The 21,706-nt window shown below is 36.6% G+C and overlaps 1 protein-coding gene across 1 annotated transcript in view; it reads left to right on the forward strand.

Moving 5' to 3' along the window:
• Positions 1-15,500: 15,500 nt before the first annotated feature.
• LOC133752655 (sodium/hydrogen exchanger 2-like) overlaps positions 15,501-21,706 on the forward strand; it is a 71,064-nt gene continuing 64,858 nt past the window's right edge. The window contains 2 exon segments of the mRNA XM_062183053.1: positions 15,501-15,554; positions 19,832-20,030. Coding sequence (XP_062039037.1) covers positions 15,501-15,554; positions 19,832-20,030 — 253 coding nt within the window.

The raw sequence follows: 21,706 nt of genomic DNA on the forward strand, positions 1-21,706 counted from the left end.
ATGGACCCTAAGGATGCATTTAATATTATCCCTAATATTTATATCCACATAATGTAGTAGAAAGACAGACATAGATACACATGTGATGAGACAAATGATTGTAGGATCTTTTAAGCAAGGAAGCAAAATGATTATTATTATTTATTTTTTGCCCAAGGTAACTTACGCCCGGTAGATATACTAGAGGGAGGCAAAATTACAGGATGTTATTTTAAAAGTTGTCCAATTATTCAGATAAAGAGATATGACAGCCTTCAGCAGAACTGAGGTTGTCAAATGAGAAAAGCAGGCAGGTGTTAGCAATGTAAGGGAGAAGAAAAGATGGAAAGTAACCATAAAACATTTAATTAGGGCAAAAGCATACTGATAAGCCTTGTGTCTTTTGTATTTTTTAATAGTATAATAAAATTTCAATATTTGTTCATATTTTCTTTCTCTGCCCCTCCCCTGCACATTCCATTTCCCACTCCCCTAAAAACTCACTGGAGAACTTCATATAAAGTGTTCATTACGTATAGATATGTATATACACACACTATACAATATATTTCTGCAGAGTTTTCTTTACATTATTAAACGTTTGAATCTGTCTATTGTGGACTTTGCCTATCATCATTTACCTTGTTTTCTAAACACTTCATTGTCAAAATAATATAACAATGATGATAGAAAATGCAATTATTACATTGAAATGACTGTTTTAAATTTGTATATTTGTAGTCTTTGACTACATTCATACATTTTAATGTAATGACAGCCATAATGCACATATTTTAACAGTATATCTTTTCCACTTAATATATCCTATGTACTTCCAGATATTCTATGAAAAGCAAATTTCATATCTAAAATTTGATATTGTAAATTGCTTTTTAATGTAATGATCATAAAATGGATCTTACTAATGGCTTTCTAATAAAGTTGTCCTTTACATTAAAATATATCCCACACTTATATTTATACCATTTTCAAATTAATTATTTATGGCTACAGAGTAGTAAGTTGAGTTAATACACAAGAGTTCCCTAAGCAACAATTTCTCTGTTGTCATTTTAGTTTGTTTTAGATTTTTAAAAAATATTTTGTTTATTTATTTGAGAGGTAGAGTTACAGAGAGAGAGAGAGACAGAGAGAGAGAGAGAGAGGTCTTCTATCCACTGGTTCATTTCCCAAATGGCCACAATGGGTGGAGCTGAGCCGATCTGAAGCCAGGAGGCAGGAGCTTCTTCCGGGTCTCCCATGTGGCTGCAGGTACTCAAGCACTTGGACTATCTTCTACTGCTTTTCCAAGCTATAGCAGAGAGCTGGATTGGAAGTGGAACAGCCAGGACTTGAACTGGTGCCCATATGTGATGCAAGTGCCTCAGGCAGGGGCCGGCACCGCGACTCACTAGGCTAATCCTCTGCCTGTGGCGCCGGCACCCCGGGTTCTAGTCCTGGTCAGGGCGCCAGATTCTGTCCCGGTTGCTCCTCTTCCAGTCCAGCTCTCTGCTGTGGCCTGGGAAGGCAGTGGAGGATGGCCCAGGTCCTTGGGCCCTGCACCTGCATGGGAGACCAGGAGGAAGCACCCGGCTCCTGGCTTTGGATCGGTGCAGCGCACCAGCGGTAGCAGCCATTAGGGGAGTGAACCAACAGAAGGAAGACTTTTCTCTCTGTCTCTCTCTCTCTCTCACTAACTCTGGCTGTCAAAAAAAAAAAAAAAAAAAAAGCAAGCAAGTGCCTCAGGCGGAGGCTTACCCTACTATGCCACAGCGCCAGTCTCTTGTTTTAGATTTTCACCACTGTAGTCAATTCTGTAATAATTTCTTTTGTACAAATTGGTTCTCCTTTGTTCTATTTATTTCTGTTTCATTCTATTCTTCCTTCTTCTTTTCCTTCTTTTGGATTATTCCCAAAGTGAATATTTACAGGAGTGAGATAAAAGGATCAAAGGACACTGTTGCTTGTACTTGACTAATTTCCCTTTAGTTTTTTTTAAAAAGATTTATTTATTTGTAAGTAAGAGTTACAGAGATGGAGGAAGACACACACAGACACATGCTCACACACACACACAGAGGGAGAGAGAGAAAGAATCATCTGCTGGTTCACTCCCCAAATGGCCACAACAGCTGGGGCTAGACCAGGTCGAAGCCAGGTGATTCCTTTGGGTCTGCCACATGGGTGCAGGGGTCCAAGCACTTGGGCTGTCCTCCGCTACTTTCCCAGGCACATTAACAGGGAGCTGGATTGGAAGAAGAACAGCTGGGTCTTGAACGAATGTCCATATGGGATGCAGCCATCTCAGGTGGCAGCTTTACCTGTTACACCACAGCTCTGGCCACAATCCTTGTTTTAACTTACCTTAAACAGCAAAGTGCATAAAAATATTGCACTTCTCAGAAGTATCAGAGTGTCTGAGTCTATTGCAATAGAACCTGAAAGTAAATAGCCTTAGCTCTAGTATTTGGTAGGACTCGCAACGGTCATGCTTCTGTGCAGTCTCTGAATTAAGTGCTGAAGCACAGGCAATCATACAAAAGCATAACCCATCTCCAGTCTTTCTTCAGTACTTAGATTTGGGGTTTATCTAGAAGCCAACTACACAGCTTGCCTTGTTAAGCATTCTAGTTTCTTTGTAGGGTATCACTATTTTTAGAACCCTGTCTCTTTGGGGGCTGTGTCAGTGGTTTCCTTGAGTAAGAGAATAAACCTTACTCCTTATTTTCCATGCTGCTTATTAGCTGGAAAGATTTTCCTGTAGAGCCAGTGGGAACCATTCCACAACAAGGATATTTATCTACCTCCCTGCTTTACTGCCCTTCACTTGTCACCTCTCATATTTGGAACTCGACCACCACATTGGACTCTCTCTGTTGCAACATTATTGACTTGTTCTTGATGGGAGCAGCCTTTGCAAGTAAATTACTTTCCTATGTTCCCACTGCATCCAGTTTCTACTTTCTCCACTACCTTATCACCATTTGTATTGTAGATCTCATTTGAAACTTTCTCAAGTCTATACTTGCTCCAGTGAGTTTTTCAAAAATTTCATTTTGTTTTACATACATGTGCACACACACACACACAGAGCAAGAGCAAGAACAACAGAGAGGTGTCACTCTCCAAATGTCAGTAACAGACAGGGCTGGGCCAGGCTGAAACAAGGACCCTGGAATGCAATCAGGTCTCCAACATGGGTGTCAGGGACCCAAATAATGAAGTCATTATCCGCTGCGTCCCAGGGTGCACATTAACAAGAATATAGATTGAGAGGAGTGGAACAGGGACTCAAACTTGGCATTTTGATACAGAATGTGGGGGCTCCCAAGTGGCAACTTAATTGCTGTGACAAACACCCACCCCAAGTAATGAATATTTTATGTATTCTGATACATTCAATAATGTTGAATAGAATAAAAACTTCATATTCATAATGTGACAAGTAATTTGCCATTATTATCATTAACTCATAAAAGATATTAGGTGTTATTGGTTTAAAAATTCAAATTGATACAACGAGTATAAAACAACAAGCCATATTTTGCAAGCAAAACAAAATAATCTAAGGGAAGTAATTTATCTTTGAAATATAGAGATTGATTTATTTTATGTGGTAATTGTTTTTCTTCTTTTTATGAATAATTTCGTTGTTTCAGTATATAATCTTAAGCCTATAATTTTAACTCCAAGCACTCTCAATAATAATTCTATGTAGATTAAAATTAAACTACATAAAAATAGAATGTTACAATAAACCTAAAGGATGTATCACAAAGAATATAGAAAAAGGGAATATGGATAATTACTGTCTTAATTTTTCAGAATTTTGGCAGAGAAATGATAAAGAGAAATATGTTGGATTATTAAACTTTTATTATCTGACAATTTATTTTCAAACATATATGAAAACACATATTCAAGGAAATTTGAGGTTTTGATTTTTGTTGCTGTGTGTACAAATGAAAATCCACAAACACACTATCTATACTATTTTTATTACTCTCCTGATCTACATTAAGCAGACACTTTTGGCTTTGCTGTTTCAAAATTTGCAGATTCACTCATGTGATTGTACCTCAAGGCTATGCATGTGTTGTTTCTGTCTCTTTATCTGCTTTTGAAATTTGGCCCAATCTCAGAAAATATTCTGGATAAATGCCTGCAATTTGCGAAATAATAGCAAAATGTCTATTCTGTTTTACCCACTAGTGTCATCTAGTGGAGAAAAGCGGAAATTGTTGGTTTATGCTCTGAGATGTTGTCCATGATGAATGCATATTACTTTTTAATAGAAATACTTTATTTTTTACTTTTAAATAGAAATAAACCAAACTGAAGCAGTTGTGTTATGATCAATATAATCCTATTTTCATCAGTTTTGTTTCTGTAAGGATTTCCGTCAGTCATCATGTTGAAACTGCAGAAACATTCTTTGTTTTCCATAATGAAATATTCTCTGGCTCTATTAGTAGGGAAGTGCTGTATATTCTAATGTATTATTTTCTTTTCCTTTTATTTGAAAGGCAAGTGAACCATAGAAAAGGACAGAAAACCAGAAGATGAGAGAGAGCTTCCATTTGCTGATTTACTCTCCAAATGCCAGAACAGCCAGGACTCGGTCAGACCAAAGCCCAGAATCTGAAAGTCAATCTAGGTCTCCTTGTGGGTGAAAGGGACCCAAGTGCTTGAACCATAACCTGCTGATTCCCAGGGTGTGTTTTAGCAGCAAACAGCATTGGAAGTGGATGAGCCATGACTTGAACCAGGCACTCCAACATGGGATGAATTTGTCCCAAGTGGCAACTTAACCAGTGCAACAAATGCCTGCCTCATTATATACTTTAAATTACACAATAATAGCTACCATTAATTGAGTATTTACAATTCACAATCTCTTTTAATCATTTAAGTCAATAGTATAATAGTCTCCATTTTACATATATATGAATGTATAAATTGAGAAAAAATACGTATATCTCATGGATCCTAAATGACTTTCCCAAGATCTCTAGGGTAGAGAGTTACAGATCAGACACCTGAATCCTGTTCTTACTGGCTCCAAAGCAAATTCTTTTAACCCCTAGGCAATGCTCATTCTTCTGGTTGTGGGTGAGATTAGGGAGAGAAAATGGGAAGCAATGTAAAATTTTATGAATTTTGGGTAAAACTATGAGAGACTATCAATCTTTTTCTATATACTTAATTAATTAATGCACTGTTTTTGTAGGATAGTAAGTAAAACTTTATAATGCGAAAAGAAAGTTATAATTTTTAGCAAAATCTCTTAATTTCCTGACTAAAATAACCTGAAATACTAATAGGATATTATTCACTGAGGGTGGGCATTTGGCCTACCTGTGTTTAATTTCTGGCTCCAACTCATGACTCCAGTTTCTTGCCAGTGCAGATCCTGGATGGTGGTGGTTATGTGGCTCCTTCTACTCAGAAGAGAAAGGTGGGTTCAATTCCTGGCTCCCTGGGTAGGCCTGGCCATTGTGAGCATTTAATTAGATAACATCTAATTATCACTCTTATTTCTTTTTAAATGGAGGAAGAGAAAGGTAGGCTATCTCTGTTCTTTAACAGATAAGTATACAAGTATTCTCAAAATGTGAACTGTAAATAGCACACCCATGTTCTCTTCAGTCTCTTGTTATATCTTACACAGATTATCTCTGAACAGTTAAAATACTTGAGGCTTGCTTCACCTTGCCTCTTTAATGTACCTTTTCCAAATCTATATGTTCAGATAAAAGGAGCATTATCATAAGGAAAATGACTAGTAGATCCCCTTTGTACTTCTACCAGGTGACCCAAGAATACCTGCACACCAATCACTGATTCCAGTTGGTTTTAGTGGTGATAGTTAATTTATTTTGAAATTTTGAATAATAGTGAAACATCACATAAGATTATTATGTTTATAAAAAAAAAAAGGCCAGGGGTGGGCATCTGATACAGAGGTTAAGTCACATTGGGATGCTTACATGCCAAATTTGAGTGCCTGGGTTAGAGGCCCAATTCTGCTATGAATTCCAGCTTCCTGCTAATGTGCACCCTGGAAAATGAAAGGTGATGACCCTAGAGCTTGGGTTCCTGCCACCCACACTGGAGACCTGAATTGAATTCTGGATTCCTGGCTTTAGCCTGCCCAGCCCTAGCTGTTGCAGGCATTTGGGAAGACTACCAGTGGATGAAAAACCTCTCTCTCTCTTTTTCTTTATTTAAAATAAATAAAAATAAATGAATTAAAAATAAAACAGATGTGAGATTTTCAAAAAGATTAGCATGTATTTCTATTACATCTACATTTTTATAATTCTCAAATATTCCTTCATTGTTATAGAACAATACAGTGAGAATGCGACTGGAACTTCTGCTAAACTATGTTAGGAAAATTTATCTTTCAAATGAACCTACACTCTATGCTGAGAAGTGTATTTCAAACATAGAAATGATAAAGATTATATTCTCTGTGTTCATTATAAATGAAACTGGAAATTGGAATTCATAATAGTACATGTTAGTAAGCTACTTGATGATATAAAGTTTTCTTAATACTAGAGTTTTTATTCTACGATTGCTTTGTCTATGATAAAAGTATACATGACTTCACAACAGTAGTCTATCATTCAAGCTATTCTTTATGGATACTTACTATTTCCTTAATATAATGCTTTACATGCATTTACTCCCTCATTTCTCACAACAGTGGCATTGGGTAGGTGGATATTACTATTATCTTTATTTTTCAGATGGAATAACTGAGGCTTCTTGAGGTTAGCTAATTTCTCCACAATCAAACAGCCAGTATACGGAAGAATTAATATTGCAATTCAGATTTCTTTGCCTCCAAACACTTTCCTTTTAGCTACTACATCACAGAAAATGTTTAATTTCCTGGGCTATGCCAGCCATGGGAGGAAAAGTCAAGGACAGCAATGCTTACTCATCCCCTCACCTTTTCATCCCCATTCTCTGTAATAAAGAGTAAAGCAGGAGCTTTTACTTAAGTGTGTCTATGCTGCTGTGGGCACAGGTGCTTCTTAGCCTTATTCATTGACAATTGCAAGTTTGCTGCTGCCAAGAACACAGTTTATTTGAGTAAGGACAGTTATTAATTTAAAAACAACACAATCATCATTTACAAAGTAGCTACTGTGTGCCAGAAACTACAATAATTACATATATCTCTAATTTCTAGCTCTCAAAATCATGAACAAATGATACTTGTTTTAAAACCAAAGGTTTAAAACCAAAGGTTTGTGGTGTAGAGGGCTAAGCCTCTGTCTGCAGTGCCAGCATCCCATATGGGCACCAGTTCATGTTCTGGTTGCTCCACTTCCTATCCAGCTCTCTGCTATGGCCTGGGAAAGCAGTGGAAGATGGTCCAAGTGCTTGGGTCCCCACACCGTGTGGAGACCCAGAAGAAGCTCTTGCTGCCTGGCTTCGGATTGGAAAAGCTTCAGCCATCGTGGCCACTTAGGGAGTGAGCCAGCAGATGGAAGACCTGTTTCTGCCTCTCTTGGTTTGTAACTCTACCTCTCAAATAAATTAATAAATATTTTTTAAAAAGGTGCAAAGAAAACTAAAAGACTCAGGGATCAATTTCAGCCTACTGTTTGTTTTTATTGAAAAAAGTTTTATTCCAAGCTGCCCATTTTGTTACACGTTGTCTATGGCTGCTTCATGATACAATGGTAAAATAATTGTGACAGGAATCACCTGCATGCAATGCCTAAAATATTTATTGTCTCTTCTGTATAATATTAGTTATAATATTTTCATATAAATATTATTGTGGAAAAATAAATAACAAGAATAGCATTTATTCATAATTCAACATGAATGTACTGTACAAATGGGTTTTATGAAAAAATAAACACTAAGGACAAAGAGGCAAATAAGACAGATGCTAATATTAAGGACCAAATAGTTTAATTAGAGAAAACTGTATATAATTCCATGTGACAGAAACTATTACATAATTTTATTGCAAAAGTATTGAGTGCATGTTTCATGTCAGGTTCTATTTCTACATTAAGGACTAAAGTTGATGACGATAGTTAGACCATGGCAATTGAGGTTGATAAGCTTATTATTTAGATGAATGAGTTGCCTATGATTTATACAAATGGAATTTTTTAAGACAGAGCAGAATGTATGGGTCTGGACCTTTGAGCAAAGAGAGAGAGAAAGAGAGATCAAGATTTCAAGTTAAGAGCATTTTAGAGGTAGTTAAAATCCCAGAAAAATCCTTTTGAATGAGACAATATAAAATGAGGGAATAATGGCATTTAAGGAGTAAATAGAGAGAAATTATCCAAGGGAAAATATCAGAAAAGAATGCTTAGAAACATTGAAGAAGGATCACAGAAATCATGAACAGTGAGAAATTGTCTCTTCTTGAAGAAATAATTTACTCTGAAATGCTACTGAACAGTAAAAGGGATTGAACAGTGTTTATTGGATTGGGCAGTGAAAGGGTCATGGCAATTTTAGAAGGAACAGTTTGATAGAGGAGGTGGAGGTAGGAGCCAGGTGAATTGGGAAGTAACTTAAAATACTATTTTAGGCTATGAAATGAAGAAAGAGAAGATGACAACTGGAGAGAGGGGTGCTCCAGAATTAAGGTAAGAGTGGAAATTTTCTTCTTTCTAGAATAGGAAAGACTTATGCAAGCTTATAAGCTATCAAAAAAACCTGAATGTAATATGAGATTGAAAACATAGAACCGGGGACCAGCATTGTTGGGCAGAAGGTTAAGCCACCCGCAATGCTAGCATCCCAAGTAAGCACCAGTTTGAGTCCCAGCTACTCCACTTCTGATCCAGCTCCCTGCAAATGTGCTTGAGAAAGTAGCAAAAGATGACTCAGATACTTGGGAACCTGCCACCCATGTAGGAGCCCAGAATGCAATTCCTGGGCCCTGACTTTGGATTGGCCTGGCCCTGGCCATTGTGGTCCTTCAGGGAGTGAACCAGTGAATGGAAGATCTCTCTAGCAACATATATGAGCTGTAAGAGTATCTCTAGTGTTCTGATTTTGTATATGAGGAAACAGAGTTACAGTGAAGTTTGGAGGTAATATTTCTTCCCTAAAAGTACATTGTTGATTAAGTGCCAGAGATAGTTGAATGTCAGGGAGTCTGACTCTATTGCCCAAAAATAATTTTACCATAAGTAGGATGGGTAGAAATTCACCAGATGGATGATTTGGGTTAAAATATTCTAAGTCAGCACGTTTGGTAAAGCACATGCAGGGAACATAAAAGTACAAGGAGGCACAAAAATCTTGAAAACAACAAGCAATTTATCAAGACTAGAATACAGTGTATATTGAAAGTGATGGCAGAAGGTAAGTCCAGATAAGTAAATCATATAACAATTCTATTCAACAAGTATTTAGAAAATTTTCTATGTGCCAGGCACTGTGTAGGAACTGTGTATATGCCAATGAATAATAGCCATGTCCCTGAAAGTGTTCACAGTGTAGTTTGGGGCACAGTCAAGTAAACACAAAGTATCAGTATAGCAAATGAATTGTAGTGATGGAGGCATACATAGTATGATATCAGGCACCAAGAGGAGAACATAATCCAATCTAAATTCCTAGAGAAATGACAACTGAATAGAATCTTGAAGGATGAGTGAGAATTATTCAGGAGAATAAATGTAGGAATGCCATTCTGGAAACAATTAACAATATGACCACAGGTATGGAGGTTTGAAATAGCATGTTGTATGAAAGGGACCACAGCATTTTTGTATGATGAAAGCACAAAATTAGAGGAAATAAGTGGTAGGAAATGAGAGTGGAGAGTGAAAAATGACTGAAGCATTGAAAAACAGTTTTCACGTGTTTCAATTGCATTCTCTTTATGATTGGGAGTTAATGCAGTGTTTTAAGTAGGGATGTGACATTATCAATTTGACATTTTAGAAATATAGCTCTGACAGTGCTGGCTCTGTAGCATAGTGGGTAAAGCCACCACCTGTAGTGCCGGCATCTCATATGGGTGCAGGTTCGAGTCCTGGATGCTCCACTTCCAATCCAACTCTCGGCTATAGCCTGGGAAAGCAGAAGATGGCCCAAGTCCTGGGGCCCCGGCACCCACGTGGGAGACCCGGAAGAAGCTTCTGGCTCCTGGCTTCAGTTCAGCGGAGCTCTGACCGTTGTAGCCATCTGGGGAATGAACCAGTGGATGGAAGACATCTCTCTCTCTCTCTCTCTCTCTCTCTCTCTCTCTCTCTCTCTTTCTCTGCCTCTCTATAACTTTGCCTTTCAAATGAGATAAATAAATCTTTTAAAAAATAAATATAGCTGTGGCAAGCAATATGCTGACTGTTTGGAAGATGGTAAGACTTGATATAAGATCACATACAGGAAGAACTATTAGGAGGCCATTGCACTGGTCTTAGAGAGACATGTTGAGACCATGAACTGAGACAGGGAAAATAGAGAAGAAGAGATAAAGGAATAGGAGATGAATTTGAAAGAACTTAGTGATAAGTTAGATGTCACAAATGAGGGAGAAGTTGCAACAATAATTACTAGGCTTCAAGCGTGAGAAACAGGGAGATACTGTTAGCTGATATAGAGAATATAGGAAGAAAAGTAAGCTTCAAAAAATGTGAAGCAATGAGTATAATTCTAGATTATCAGAGTTTAAATGTGGGTTGATAAGCACTGCATCATGTTTTAAGAAATGAATTATATCTATTTTATATCTTCCTTCATATAAATATTTCTGATTCAATCTTGTTATCTTTTCGAGAAATAATTTATATGCATTTAAATTTTTGTTTGGTCTACGTGTGTGTGTGTGTGTGTGTACAGAAACATGATCACATGTTTACGGAAGCAGCATGTATAAACCAGACCTAGGCTTTGTGTTGATATGGGAGGGATGTATAGCGATAAGACTTTGTGAGCAGTTTTGGGCATGCAATGATTATCACGTTGTATAATTAAAGTCAATTTAAAGTTGGTTATGAGGCCTCATCCTAACTAACCAGTGTTTGAAAATTCAGTCACTACGGGTTTTGTGTGTGTGTGTGTGTGTTTGTTTGTGTGTGTTTGAGAATCTTTTACTTCCTTCAGAATCTCACAAAATTCTGGAGGTTGCATATAGATAGTTTCTGGAAATGTTTATTTTTTCATCATAGATGTTACTGACATGTTCATTTTTGAATTCTACATAGTACCTTAAAAGTCTTGCTTTGTTTATGTCAAGATTTGGCACAAGAGTTTGGATGCTGTTGTGCTTAGGGTCAAAATTCCCTAGTTGTATCCCTCTATCATATTCTCACCACCCCAAGTCATAGCATCATTCTAAATTAGTCAGAAAAAACAGAGCATGGATCCTCTTCCACTTACAGAACTGTAAGCCACAACATCCTTTCTAGTTTTGAGAAATCTCATTCTCTTTTGCTGCTCCTGGTTCTCCCTCCTCAGATTCACACATCCAATTTTTTGTTCTAAGCCTGATCAATTCAGGTTCCTCAAAAATGAAAATTAGGAAGATTAAATTGTCTGAAAGCTACTTTTACTTTTATTAGTAAATTCCAATCCTTCCCTGACACAAGAAGGAACAAGAAAGAGAAAAATACTGTTAGATGAAAATATGTATGCCTTATCTTGGATTACCTTGAAAGCTGAGCCTGATTCAAAAGGTTTGCAAGAAAATATATTTGCAAAGAACCAGCCAGAGTGAGACATGGAAGAACAAAAATTCAGTGTGTAAGGAACCTAGAATCAAGATGGCTACTGCTATGAATAAAATATATAGAATCTACCTCAGAATGCCCCACTAAAGAAAATTGTTTGCTCTTTGACTCATGGCTCCTGTTTAATTGAGGATTGTACTATTAGGTGTTAAACTCTGGAAGTGTTTAGATTGAGCATGCATGAATGCCTGGTGGGATCCCATAGTCACTCCAGGCTGTAGTAACAATGAAGACCTTGGACAGGAACTGAGAAAATGCAGGGACAATTTGAGATGATACACTGTCAGTATGAAGTGAGGTTTAATCATGCATAGGATTTTTTGACCTTGTATAGGTGGAATCATATGTGAGGGTGAGATGCTGTGAAGTAGTCCTGAGATGTGTTGTATAGAATCCACTCTTTGCATCACTACCAATCTCTCAGTCTCTCCATTAGTTTAAAACGAGGTAGCTAACTGCCTTCTCTACGAAATACAGTACACAAAGGAGCTTAACAGAACATGCTGGTGTTTCTGCTGTAGCGTTCCAAAGTCAATATATTTTTTAATTTTTTAATTATTTTTATTTTATTTTTTTGACAGGCAGAGTGGACAGTGAGAGAGAGGCAGAGAGAAAGGTCTTCCTTTACCGTTGGTTCACCCTCCAATGGCTGCTGTGGCTGGTACGCTGCGGCTGGTGCACTGTGCTGATCCGAAGGCAGGAGCCAGGTGCTTCTCCTGGTCTTCCATGCGGGTGCAGGGCCCAAGGACTTGAGCCATCCTTCACTGCACTCCTGGGCCACAGCAGAGAGCTGGACTGCAAGAGGGGCAACAGGGACAGAACCCGGCGCCCCGACCGGGACTAGAACCTGGTGTGCTGGCGCCGCAGGTGGAGGATTAGCCTATTGAGCCATGACGCCGGCCCAAAGTCAATATTAATATTCATTGATTCACTCCTCCACTTGCTGTCTAGCTTGCCCTTACTTTTAATTCGTGGATTATGCGAGTATTTTGTCAGATCCCTTTGCTTTTCTGATTATTTTCAGAGTTTAACAAACAGTTTCATTCTAAGTATTAAACTAGTCCAGTCAGCTATATTTCAAATCTTTCTCTTCTTACAGGTGGACTTAACTCATGTTTGGAAGACTGAGGTGGGAAGTGGTGGTAGAGGAAAGATATGCATAGATGGCTGATTTGCAATTTCCTTACCCTTCTCCTGTACTTATTTGGGTACCTTTAGCTCATACAGGATGGCTAGGGTTTGGAAGAGAGTTTTGTGACAAAATATGTATCATACTGGAATAGTCCATTGCAATTCGTCATCTGGTGCCTTCGTAGTGTATTAAGTGCCAAATTGAAACTTTTTCTCCCATGGATGTTCTCCCTTTGTGAATCCTTGGAAAATCTTATCTGCTTTAGGATATTCTACTGCTCATTGGCATGTTTGGTCTATAGATCTTTAAGTGACTACTTCCCACTTTCCTCTAACTTTTTTTTCTGGCTGTGATGCTCCATCATATTTTCTTAGTTCTCTTGGCAGGAATTTCTCTTTGTATAACAAAACAACACAGCAAAAGGGCAGACAGGATTTTTTTTGGTATTGATCTCCTTTAGTAAGGGGGGGTGATGACATAAGTGAAAAATAGGATGTTGGCACCATACTTGAAGCTCCAGGGCAGTGGTTTTGTGTGTGTGTGTGTGTGTGTGTAGAAACATCCATCAAAGTTGGATACTACACATGCCTTCTGGAGTACCTGATGTGTTTATTTCTACTACCTTGTTATAAATCATTGCCCTGGTATCATGATCTTGACTGCTTGGATGAAGAAGAGAAAGGGATGTTTGTGTGTGGGTACAGTCAGTTCTCTCCTATTTCTGAGAAGTGAAGAGATTGAAAACTCTCATTTCTATTTAGTGTATTCTCTGTTTTATTGGGTGTCTTCTCTTGCCTTCTGTCTTCTTTCATTTTTTCACACGCTGCCTGAATAGCAATACAGCATTAGGACTATGTGACAATCTTTTGTGTTTTGTGCTCAGATCCATTCTTTGATATTTCCTCATTTTAATCACGAAGAGATGCACACCTCCAGGCTGTGGTTCTTAAGGTCCTATGTCAGCTGGCTTCCTGGGGGACTTATCTAATTGCAGGAACTAATGGGAGATTGGGGAAACAAAAGAAAGGAGAAACCAGATGATTTATCTCCCTCTTATCTCTCTTGCTGGTATCTCAAGCAGCAGCTCTTCATGACTCCATCTCCCACTGAACATGCCTGCCCTGGTTCTGGTTTCTGTCAAGTGATTCTGGACACGTGGATGAGTCTCCATTTCCTGTCCTAGTTCTCAAAGCCTAGGAGTACTGGCAGCTTCTTGTTTCTAAAGTTTTAAAATTGCCAGCTGTATGTTTTCATTGCTGTTTTTCTATTCTAGTTGCCATCATCTCTCAGTGGGTCATTTTTTTCTCTATTCATGACATTCATTGATGAGATAGCCACAATTTATTTTTCATTCCTGGTTTTTGCCATGATCTTTCTTTGTGGCCATTTATGTCCCTATTTTGCTTTGCTAATGAAACATCTCTTTTTTTTGTCAGACTACCTCCAAATTTTCTTCATTTGAATCTGTGCTCAAATATGTGTGTGTGTGTGTGTAATTTCCCAAAAAAAGTTTTGTCTTCTTTCTTCTTGAAGTCAAAATTGAATAACTTGATTCTGTACTCCTATGTGTTACATACTCCCTCACCAATTACACTAAATCAGCATTCCTCCATTTTTATATTCATATCAGCCATTTGTTTGTACCACAAGCTCCAAAAACACATTAGCAGTACTTAGTATCAGTACTTAGCAGGAAACGAAAAGTGGGAACCCAATATATAACTTTAATCACATACTTGTTGAATTAACTGTATTATTTCCTAATGACCTGTTTTTAATGCCTATTTTGCCACTAAAGCACAAACTCATTGATTTCAGGGAAGCAGTGTTACTCCTAGTGCCTATAGCAGATAGTGGAGAGATTCAACTTATATCATATTAAACATAAAACCTCATTTGAAGATGAGAAAACAGAAGTCCACAGATATTCAATAAACTATCTGAGGACATAGAGCTCTCAGATGACGGTGGGACAGGATTTTGAATCTCTTGATTCATAATCCAATTCTCTTAAATCATTTAATCTCTTACTACAGATTTAAGCTCACAAGTATATTGCTTACATATCTATATTATATAAATCTTAAAAACTGTGGGCTATATGATTAAACATTTTGCAATGACATCTTTTAGATAATTACCTTTTTGGTAATTACCTAAAAGAAGGATGAGAATATAGAATAGTGAAAACAGTAGGGAGGTTGCTCAAAAATTAGAAATAAAACTACCATATGATCCAGCAATCTTATCTGAGGGAATATATTCAGAATTGAAGTCAGAATCTCAAGGATATATCTGCACTCCCATATTTATTCCAGCATTATTCACAATGCCTAAGATATGAAAACAACCCAAATCTCCATCCAAAGGTGAACAGAAAAAGAACTTTGTTACATACAATAAATGTCTTATTACTCAGTTTAAAAAAAATCAAAGGAAATCTTAATTTTGCAATGACTGGCATGAACCTACAGGATATTATACTAAGTGAAATAAGTCAGTCACAAAAGGACAAATACTGCATGATTCTACTTATGTAAGGTATCTAAAATAGTCAAGCTCATAGAAGCAGAGAATTTAATGTTGGTTGTGGGGATTGTGGGCAGGAGGTAATGGAAAATTCTTGCTCAATGTATATACAGTTTCACTTATGCAAGATGAATAAGTTTCAGAGATCTGCTTATAACTTGGTACTTACTGTTAAAATTATGGTATGGTGCACTAATAAAAACATTAAGAAAGTATGTCTCATGTTAAGTATTCTTAACACCCATGTAAAAGAACACTTTTGGAGGTGGTGGATATATTGTGTACCTTGATTATGGTTATGGTATCATAGACATATACACATGTCCACACTCATCAATATGTATAAACTAAAGGACTAGTGTTATGGCACAGCATATTAAGCTGTTGCCTGTGGTATCAGCATCCCATATCAAAGCACTTGTTGAACTCCCATTTCTCTACTTCCAATCTAGCTCCCTGCTAATGTGCCTGGGAAAGCAGCAAAAGATGCTACAACCCACATGGGAGACCTGAATAGAGTTCCAGGCTCCTGGCTTTAGCCTGGTTCAACTCCTGCTTCGGGGGCCTTTTGGGGAGTGAATTAGCAAATAGAAAACATCTCCTCCCCCCTTCTCTGACACTCTGCTTGTCAAATAAACAAATAAATATTAAAAAATATGTAACTTAATGTGTACATTTTTGTATATTAGTTATACTTCAGTGAAGTCTAAAATTTAACAATAAAGAAATGATGCATCCATATGCAATCTTGAACATTTTGTTAAGAAGCATTCTTAGCAGCCATTTAAAAAAATATTTATTTATTTATTTGAAAGCAACAATTAGAGAGGAGAGAGAGAGAGATCTTCCATCTGCAGGTTCACTCCCCAGATGGCTACACCAGACAGGGCAGGGCGAGGCCGAAGCTGGGAGTCCGGAGCTTCATCTGGGTCTCCCATATGGGTGGCAGAGGCCCAAGCACTTGGAACATCCTCTGCTGCTTTTCCTCAGGCCATTAGCAGGGAGCTGGATAGGTAGTGGAGCAGCCACGACTTGAACAAGTGCCCATATGGGATGCCGGCATTGCAGGTGGCGCCCTCACCAGCTATACCAGAAGGCAGACCCCCGTAGCAGCTCCTTTTTCAATACCCAAAAATCAGTACCAACCCAAATGTCCATTAATCTGAGATTAGTTAAATGAGTTGCGGTATATTTATACAATGGGACAAACTTAAAAATTAAAAGAAATTGAACCACTGATACACACAAAAACGTGGATAAATCTGATATTATACCAACCCAAAGAAATCAGACACAGAAGAGTACATAATGTATGGATTAATTTATATGATGCTCATGAACAGGCAAAAACTAACATGTTTAAAAAGTTCAGAAGAGTGATTGCCTGGGGAATAGGGTGAGAAAAAAAGAGAGAGAAAGGTTTTATGTGTGTGTCTTCTTCTGAATGATAGTTACAAAAGTGCATATGACTTGTCAAAACCCATCAAATTGAACACTTAAGGACTGTGCATTTTGATAAATGTGAATTATACATCAATAAAAAGATGAAAGAAATGGAAGAGTAGAAAGGTATTTTTTTCAGATTATGGAATGACTGTCCATAAATCCTAAAATCACACACAACATATGACTCTGATATAAAAGGCTAGGCTTACCTAATGAAGTATATCAATATTGAATGTTCCAGGATTAATGTTACTATTCTAGAATTTGGTCTACTGGAAACTGAGAAAATAATTACTGAGAATTGTGGTTAGTGTCACATTAGCATCTCTGATCTAAAAAGTAAAGTGGACAGCTAAATGTGGAGTGCAGAACGATGGCAAATAAAATAGCAAATAAAGAAGTTTAGAGGGAAATTTAATTTCAAGTTCTCAGGTTTTAAAATTATGCCTTACTTTTTTAACATTAGGTTTCCTTTCAAGGCAGACTTCTTGTTGGCAAAGCTAAAGCATATATATTTGTGAGTATGTGTTTCCAAATTTTTTTCTCTTTGCTGAAAAATGGGTCATTGATTTATCATTAGCTGTTAGGCTGGATGGTGTTTCGGCAGCTAAGAAAAAAATGGGTCATTGATTTATGTAATAGCCTTAGGCTCTGATGTTTTAATTACCCATGTTCTCTGTGAATAGTCAACCTCATTGTTAACACCCAGACATCCTGTTTTGTGAAATGCGTATTTACTTATTTTGGTTTTTTCTTCCTGTTTTTGTCTACTGTCTGAAAAGTAAGAATGATTATTATTAAAATCAGCAATTACTAGAAAAACATTTTCCCACATCTACTGTGTAATTCAGCAGTATTTCGCTCACATAAAAACCAAGAAAGAACAATATTCCTTGTTATAACAAATATGTATATTTGCCATAATACTCAAAATATACATAATTTTCAATGTGTACTCATTGCTAATCTCTGTAAATTTTTTCATTGAGTATTTATTGCAAACACTGCTATATTTTAAATATCTTTACCTTGAGAAAATTGTGATCTAGTCTAGCCTATTTAACTTTAGAAACTAAAAATATAATACATTTTAGGAAAGGGACTAATAGAGGACTTTATAGTAATAAGACAAATATATATACAGGAGTACAGACATGCAAAGGAGTCAACAAAATTTGCCATTTTGTCAGCATGCCATGTAATATGTAGGTATATACAGAAATTCATATACAAATACACATGCATGTATATCACACATGTAAATATATGAATATGTACACACACACACACATATATATATACCTATATACCCTATGGCATACTGACCAAAGATGGTAAATGTTGTTTTCATTGCCTTTTTCAACTACTGTGAATGTTTGTATTAGACATGTATTGTTATAAGATTCTCTATTATTATTATTCCTTCCTCATAGAAATATTGTAAATTTAGTTTATAAAACAAATAGACCAGAATAATCATTTTTTCAAGATAAAACATAATACACACATACATGTTTTATTTATTCTTTTGTTAACTATATGACAATATGATGGGAATCCTCATTGAAAATTCAGGCAAATAAGTCACATAGAGATTTCATAATGTGACTGGCTCTATTCCATGAAACCAACAATACACTTTATCCTACCTTTAATTACATAAATCCTCTGATGATTACAATCAAGATAAAGTTGTAGATGTTAGATTTTTGATTATATTAAATTTAGTGATCTGTATGCCAGGATATATTCTAAAGATTTTGTTAACGGAAAGCAAAATAGGCTTAAATTCACACCTATATATGTAAAATCTTAAAGAACTGAATTCTTAGAGGGATGATGATCAGGGATTGTACGGTGAAAGAAATGGGGAAGTATTGGTCAAAGTGTACAAAATTGCATTTATAAGATGAATAAATTCTAGAGAATATATAGCTAGTTAACAATGCATTTAAAATATGCTAAGAGAATAGATCTTAAATTTATGGCTATGTTAATTAGCTTAATTATAGAAATAATTTTACAATGTATACATGCTTCAAAAAACACCTTTAATGTATGCATTTTATTTGTTATACCTCAATAAAACTGGGTTAACAGTTAAAAAGGCATGATTATGCAGAAGGATTTACAACTTTTATAGATTCCACTTTCACTGTTAAAATATAGCTGAGTTTTCTGTTTATCAAGTTGATACTTATTGGTCATGGTGAAAGCTGAGTAATTTGACAAAACAATAAAATAAGTGTAGCTTTCATGGTTTGCAAGTAGAAGTAGAAGGTTCTTGACGTCTTCAGAAGTTCCATTGAAAAAATCTCATGCGTAATAAGAATTTTGGTAAAAAAAATGCTGTTTCCTTATTCTTAACTATTATGTCACTTACTCAGAATGAAGAATTATTTTCCTGGAGTTTTTTAGGGGCAGCTGATTCACATTTGTCAATGTTTTCTACTCTCCTTGTAAAAACAAGAAGCTCTGCTACTAGTGTTTTCCTGCAATATTCATATTTAAATTGACATTCTACTTTGAGTCCCTGGGTGCAGAAAACTTGATAGTCTTTGAGAAATTTAGGAAGTTTTCTTGAACACTTTTTCAATATCTTTAGGAAACTGGAATAATTTTACAATCAGAAATAGGCTGTTAAATGGCCAGAATCCAGTTCTCAATGGTTTTTCTCTCTTGAGAGTTAGGACTGAGGGTAAAATCGTTTTCCATGTCAATCAATGAATTTTTCCTAGCTCCCTCCCTTCCGCTGGCTCCTGGCTGCAGTCTCACTGCAGGGCATAACAACCTACCATTTCTCTGCAGGGACTCCAGAGAGCTGCTGGAGTATCCACTGAGCTACTAAGTGCTAACCACCAGTCTAGGGGTTAGGGGAATCGAACCACATTTGAGAGCAGCTGCATCTAAGAAGGATATTAAATTACTTTAGTGAGTGCAGTTGGGAAAGCTGGTGATGGCCTGTGGACTAGGGCTTCTGTTGCTTCTGCTGTTGGGGCAATTCTGTTTCCAGCTTCTGGGAACCTCTGGGAATAGTTTACAGCACCACAGGGATCTGCAGAATGACAATGGCAGCTGGGGACTAGAAGAAACACCAGAAAATGGCTCAGTGGTATCTACTCATGCACTCCTCTTCTCACTGGACTACCAGCATGTGCAAATCCCTTTTGAAATCACACTCTGGATTATGTTAGCTTCTTTGGCAAAGATAGGTAAGTGAAGGATTTCCCAAGCTTTTGCATAGAGTTGCCTAATAGTAGAACTTGCAAAACTTCTCTAGATGTTAAGAAAGGAACCCTTTGGTTTAAAAGACCAGAGAAAGGCAAGGTGGAACATTTTTCTTTCTCATTCTGTCTCCCAAAACAATCTTTTCTTCACAACTAAATTATCACTTTCCAGTGATTATATTAACGTGTGATGGACATAGGCCCAGTACAAGAATTTACGCTGCAAATGTCACAGCTTCTCAAGGTTGGGAGAAGGCATAACTTCAGAAACAAAGACATAAATATTACCACTTTGATTCTAGATACTAACTGATCTTAATTTTTAGGCACCCTTTTTCCCACAGGAACCTTTCTATGTTTTCCAGGGAGTGGGAAAGTGGGAAAAATACATTTCCCATTTTTAAAATAAATGACCACTCAGAATTGAAGAGGAAGGGAGGAGAGGGGCTAGAGGGAGGTTAAATGATGAGTACTAAAATGCAATTAAGTGGGAGAAGTAAATACTAATGTATTACAGCATTTTAGGGTGATATAGTTTACAATAATTTGTTAAATATTTATTATAAAAAGCTAGAAGAGGAGAGTTTGAAAGTTCCCAACACAAAATAATGACAAATATTTAAGGAGTCAGACATGCTAAGTATCCTGGTTTGATCATTACATATTGTATACAGATTTCGAATTATCACACTGCACCCCACAAATATGTACAATCAAAAATAATTTTAATGAACAAAGAATTCAAAGGGAAATACAACCCAAGAATAAATCCTGTGAGTGAGAAGAATGACTATGTTTTTTAGCCTTTAAGCTTATATGAACTCTCTGAATTACTAGTGTTATGGCTCTCTTAAGGAGAGTTATTCTGTTAATCCTTTTATGTTCTTTAATAATTTATCTGAGTTTCGCCTTGGTGGCATTAAAATTATAACACTCCTTTTACGGTTCAAAGTGTTCATTATTAAGTGACCATTTTTATAGGATGAGAGCCAAAAATAATGCGAGGCAGCTTGGGAGAATCTGTAGGATTTTGCTGTTTTGAGACAAATTTATTACTTCTTAAATAAATCATGTTTAACATTCCAAAGTTTTATTTAAGTGATTTTATCAATATGATGGTTTTAGCAATAGCAAAATGTATTATTTAATATCAGAATATCCATAGGTTCACGGCGTGATAGATTGTCAGATTTGGAAAACCCTTTAGAGATCATTCATGTCCAACCACCTCATTTTCATCAATTCTCTTATAGATAGGATATCTGAGGACTAGGGAGTTAAGATGCTTTTTCACGTTCATCAACCAGAACTTGGATGCTAGTCTCCTGCCTCCTTGATCAGAAATACATGTTGTTTTGGGTGACAACAATTAGTACATGCAAATAAAGTTCTTTTATACTTTTTGCAATGCTAGATATACTGATTACAATAAAACATGTTAATGTCAGGATTATAGGGCAAAAAGAACCCAACTGCTATTTGTTATGGTAGGACTGTATTGAGCTATCACTGACAGATAATTTTTGTCATAAACTTAGTAAGAGAATGCTAGTTAAAAAATTCCTTTTTTAGCATTCATTCATTTATTCAGCAAATATTTTCTGGAAATATTTTAGATGTAAAATATTATGCTGGGCCATGGACTGAAAAACTGAAACAGA

The sequence above is a fragment of the Lepus europaeus genome, chromosome X (genome assembly GCF_033115175.1).
Source record: "Lepus europaeus isolate LE1 chromosome X, mLepTim1.pri, whole genome shotgun sequence".
In the NCBI taxonomy this organism is placed as follows: domain Eukaryota; kingdom Metazoa; phylum Chordata; class Mammalia; order Lagomorpha; family Leporidae; genus Lepus; species Lepus europaeus.